The sequence below is a fragment of the Elephantulus edwardii genome, unplaced genomic scaffold, assembly GCF_000299155.1.
Source record: "Elephantulus edwardii isolate Elephantulus edwardi_28Jun2011 unplaced genomic scaffold, EleEdw1.0 scaffold00145, whole genome shotgun sequence".
Lineage (NCBI taxonomy): Eukaryota > Metazoa > Chordata > Mammalia > Macroscelidea > Macroscelididae > Elephantulus > Elephantulus edwardii.
In genome coordinates this window covers 3,000,489-3,005,807 of record NW_006399895.1, presented here as the reverse complement: position 1 = coordinate 3,005,807, position 5,319 = coordinate 3,000,489, and the positions used below count along the sequence as shown (strand labels likewise).

The window sequence follows — 5,319 nt, the reverse complement described above, 5'->3', positions numbered from 1 at the left end:
CCAGTGAACAAGTCTCTTGTTATGCTTAAGAAGTTTATTAGCTAGTGCACTAAATGGGCAAACATAGTGTTATGAGTGTACGACAGGGCATTTTGCGGGCTCAGAGGCTGGGGACCTAAACTGACAATCAAGCTCGAGGTCAAATGAAAGGATTTCCCTCAGTGTAATTAAGCAACTCTTTGGTCTAATTTCAAGTCATGGGGAAATACTGATTCAAGGGAAAAAGACAATTATCTAGGAAATATTAAATATTTATAAACCTTTTGGATCTGATTAGTTTCCAGAAAGTAAATGTTAGTGAATAACCTATAAAAACCAAGCTCACTGCTGTTGAGGGAGCTCTGGCAGAGCCCGTAAGAAGCTGCACTGCGAACTCGAAGGCTGAGACTCTCCAGCAGTCTGAATCAACAAGTGGCTCTGAGAGGGAAAGGCGGGCCAGCCCCTCTCTTGTGATTTATAGTCTTGGAAAGCCAAGTGAGGGTCAGTTGTGAGTCAGCTCCCACTCAATGATAATGAGGTGGGGTTGGTTTGTTTTTTAAAGTTCTTTGCTCTTGACTCCAACCCCCAGCAACCCTACCGGAAAGAAAAGAACTGTCCCTCTAGAGTTTCTAAGGCTGTAATCTTGATGGAAGCAGACCACCTCATTTTCCTCTGGAGGAATGTCTAGTGGGTTTGAACTGCTCAACTTTTGGTCCACAGCTGAGTGCTTTGCCATTGTGCTACAAGGGCAATCATTTATTAAATGTGAGTCTAGAAAAGTCAATCTTACATTTCAATACTCACTTTGGCAATAAATATTTATAAAGCATCTACAATGTGTCAGGCATGTAAGTTTACAGTCAAACTCTTTAATAGCCTGTGACGTTTAGGGGCAATCCCTTGAGCCTTGTCAAATTTGTATATAATTTTTTTTAACTTCCTACTTACTTAACTAATGGCCTACAATTGACCAGAAGCCTTACCACTATGTACTGTATTAAAAAACCCCACTCATGGTCATTTAGTTGGAACTGACTCATAGTGGATACTTTCAGAAGCTGTAAATCACACAGCAGGTGACTGTTCATCTGTTTCCCCCACCCCGCACAGCAGCTGGTGGATTCGAACCATCTGCCTTTGGGCTGGCAGTGCAACTCCCTACCCACTAAGTCACTAAAGTTCCCATATATATGTTGTTGCTGTGTACTGCAGAGTTGGAACCAACCCCTAGCTGACTCTCTGGCAGGTTTTTAGAAGGCGGAGATTGCCTGTCCTTCTCCCACGGAGAAGCTGGTGGTCTCGAATTGCATGCCTTTGGGATTGCAGCACAGCTTCTTGCCACTAGGCCACCAGAGCTCATATATATATGTAGTACCCATATAAAAGTTGCATTTAAGATGAAACACAGGTATTTCACAAAAGGTGCAAGGTTTCTGAGCCGGCTGCTAAAGCTACATGGATTTTCTTTTCTGTTTACAACGGTCTGGCTACTGGTTTCATTTATCTTCAGATAGTGAGCAGCCTCACTGCAGACTTCAATCGACAGCAAGTAATTCAACTTCTCATAATGTTAAGACTTTTCTCAGCTTTTTGGGAGCACTTCCTGGATCACCAGTGGAACTTTATATCTGTCCTGTGGTGTTATGCAAGGTTTAGGGTATTGCACTAAATACGATAAAGGACAAAAGCCTCGTGATAGTACTTTTTACTTCAATATGGCCAAAATTAGATGATACAACTATTAATGGAGCACCGAACTGTTAACTCAGAATACCATCAAAAGGCTTAAAAAACAAACAAAAAACTTCATATAAGCAGATCCCCAGCAGTTCAAACCCAAACTGCTCAAGATCAACTTACAATGTTGGACTAATTGATTCAGTGCTGTCCATCAGAAGATTCTAGTTTAGAGTTTAGTAGAGGAGACAGATATTAAACAAAAATACCTATTTACTGCCAAACGATACATTCTCAAATTCTTACCAGTAATTAAATCTGAAGGTATTCTATCCGTCAAGAAATCGACCACAAGGATTCGGCTGGTTGCAAAAATGACTCCACCACGGGTGTAAACTTCATAGCGGTTGTTACTGACAATCTCATTTGTGACCCGTCGAGGGAGGTGATCAACACCATCGAGCTTCAGCTGACTAATAAAATACTCCTAAACCAAACAGACCAAACTGGATTAGTAGGTGGTTTGTTTAGTGCAGGCAGGCATTAAAGTGATCACTGATTTACATTCTTGGAGACAATGAACAAAGCCTGACCAAGCAAATTAGGTTACTATTTCATCTTGGGTAACCCACTCAGTCTACATGTAGAGGGCTCATTTTAGGCTTAGCATGAAGGAGTCACTGCATGTGAACTGCTAATGGCACTTTACAACCTTTTTAAAATCTTGGATCAAAAGACTTGTGTTATCTGAGAAATTCTTGCCCACCAAAAGTCAGCCTACATAACTGCATACAAAGGATATAAAGGAATCCCCATCTAGACTGTTTTTTACTATTAGGTCTGTCCCCATTTGCTCTAGAGAGGCCTTCATCATGTCAGGAGGTCTCTGAGCCCTTTACATCTTTAATTTAAGAGCCTGGCTACAGGGTAAGTTATGTTGTATTAGACGCTAGACAAAGCAGTGGATGGACCCCCAGATGAACAATACAGGGGACCCTCCCTCAAGAAGTCTGTGATCATTTTTCTTCCCAGTCACCTGCTCTACTAAATGGCTCATCAGCTTTGTCAGATGACACCTTAGCACATGGGTGTCCCCTTTGGAACTTGTCTCCTACTTAATCGGAATCGCCTTCAATATTCCCTCCTTTCCCATTGCCCTTAATAACCCTCTTCCCCAAAATCCTAAATCTATTGCAGTTCCGACTCATAGCGACCCTCTAGGACACAGGAGAACTGCCCCATAGGCTGTAATCGTTAAAAAGAATACAACCACATCTTTCTACCGCGGTACATCCACCGCTGGTTCGCACCGCCCCCCAGTGGCAAGCCAGCGCTTAAACCACAGAAACTGACAGCAGCTCCTTTTGTCAAAAGGTTTTCCCTATTCAGCGTCTCTTTTCATGTATTCCCCCAAATATACAGAGATTCTTCCATCTCATCACTGTTTCCTTTTAGGGGTCACTCCTCGGCCCTAAGTAAGCTCATCAATAAGCAACTTTGGGGTCACTGTGTGCCTCCCCGTCCCTTTCTAGGACTGGTCCCAGCCAACGAGCTCTCCTTGTCTTCTCGGGGCCTCTCTCAGCGCTCCCACCCGACCCCAGGGGCCTGCACACCCCGGACACCTTCACCCCCCTCGGATGCCGCCCCGCGCCTGCACCCGCCCAGGAAGCCCCCCAGCTCTCCGGATCCTTGCAGGGTGGGCGCCGCCGGAGGCCGTACCTCCTCGGCGGGCTGCGTGTTGAGCACCAGCACTAGGCAGGCCGGGTGGCAGTGCAGCCGGAGGAAGTGGTAAAGCAGCCGGTCCACGCCCAGCCCGCGGGAGCACACCACCAGCCCGTCGGCTTCCAGCAGTTCCAGCACCAGCTGCCGCTCGTACTCCAGCAGCGGCGCCATCGCCGTTCCTCGGGCCGCCGGTCGCGGCTCCATGGACGCCCTTCCGGGGCCGCGGCCGAACGTGGCCGGAAAGAGCCGAGGTCGGAACGAAAAGAGCCGAGGTCGGCACGAGCGTCGGCCGGACGCAGACGAAAAGAACCGAGTCTGTGAAGACGAGCGCAAACCGAACATAGCCGAAGAAAGTCGAGCATGGCCGAACGCAGCCGAAGTGGAGCCGAGCTCGAGAGGGACCAAGTCACCCAGAAATTCAACGGTTCCCTAATCTTATTTCTTCTAGGACACGGGCTCCGCCCAAGAAAGATTAAAAAAAAAAAAAAAAAGGGGGGGGGAGAAATTAACCCTAGGAGTTTAGTCTCCTGACACAATTGGGAAAAAAAAAGTTATTTGAAGATCTTGCAAATGCTCTTAGAATTAGTAGAACTTAGTCCTCAGTACGTTTAGTCTTTAAAACACTGCCTTTTGTCTACATTTAAAAAATTTTGTTTCTTAAATGGAATGATTTCATTTAAGACGTTTTCTTTTAAGCGTTTTATGATAATATTTCTCTTAAAGATCAAAGACCTTCAATATGGGTTACATCTCAACATCAAGAAAGCAAAAATCCTCTTAATAGGCAACATCACAATGGATGGAGAAAAGATTGAAGCTGTCCATTATTGTTCCTGGATCCACAATTAACACCCATAATAAAAGCAGTCAAAAGCCAGAAGATGGGTTAAATTTGGTAAATCTATCGTCAAGGTAAACTCGCCAAACTGTTAAAGACCATGAATGCCAGTTTACAGACTAAGGTGAACCTGATCCAAGCTATGGTCTTTTCCATCATTTCCTATGGACATGATAGCTGAACAATGAGTAAAGAAAACGGAAGAAAAATCAGTGTCTTTGAATTGTGGAGCTGGACACCAAAACTGACTACGGACTGCAAAAGAAAATGCAAAACTTTCTTGGAGAAAGTCCAACTAGGGTGCTCCTTAGATGCAAGGATGGTGAAACTTCACCTGACATGCTTTGAGCATGTTGTAAGGAGGGACTGATCCTTGGAAAAGGACATCATGCTGAGAAAGGTAGACGATCAGAGAAAGAAAGATCCTTAGCAAGACTGATTGACTCAGTGACTATAACAATGGGTGTGAGTATATCAGAAATGGGATGACACAGGACAGAGGCAAGATTCAGATCTGTTCATAGTGTCTCAGTGAGTTGCTCGCTCAAGGGCACCTAATTACAAAAGTGGTTTAGTCGCTAGGGATGAGCTCTGCTAAACTAAAAGAGTGCCTCTTGGGCAGCTCTAATCTACCTCTCGAGAAACAGGAACTATCTTCTCCCATGTGATTTACAGCTTCTGAAAGCTTGCTGGAGGGTCAGCTTTGAGTCAATTCTAACTCCATGGCAATGAATGAGTGATATAAGAGTGATATAATTAGCTATTTAATGTTTTAGATAATTGTTGTTATGTGCTGTCATAGCAACCCTAAACCCTGCTCTGTCCTGTGCAATCTCACAGTCTCTGACACACCTACACTGACTACCCCAGTCACTGAACCAATCCACCTCATAAAAGGTCTTTCTTTCCTGCGCTATCCCTTCACCCTCCCAATTATGATGTCCTTCTCTAAGGACTGGTCCCTTCTTCCACCATGCCCAAAATATGTCATACAAAGCTTCAGAATCCTTGCCTCCTAGGAGCAGCCTGGTTTAACCCTATCTTGGATGAACCTGTTTGTTTTCTTAGCAGTCCATGGTATATAGCAGTCTATGGTATATTCA

At 44.7% G+C, this 5,319-nt stretch overlaps 1 protein-coding gene across 1 annotated transcript in view; it reads right to left on the bottom strand.

Annotated features, from left to right (window-relative positions):
* ERCC4 (excision repair cross-complementing rodent repair deficiency, complementation group 4) overlaps nucleotides 1–3,585 on the bottom strand; it is a 44,324-nt gene extending 40,739 nt beyond the window's left edge. The window contains exons 1-2 of the mRNA XM_006894496.1: nucleotides 3,376–3,585; nucleotides 1,963–2,143 (exon numbers count right to left, since the gene is read on the bottom strand). Of these exons, the coding sequence (XP_006894558.1) occupies nucleotides 1,963–2,143; nucleotides 3,376–3,582 (388 nt within the window). The 5' untranslated portion in view covers nucleotides 3,583–3,585. The remainder of the gene's footprint in view (nucleotides 1–1,962; nucleotides 2,144–3,375) is intronic.
* Between the last annotated feature and the right edge of the window lie 1,734 nt (nucleotides 3,586–5,319).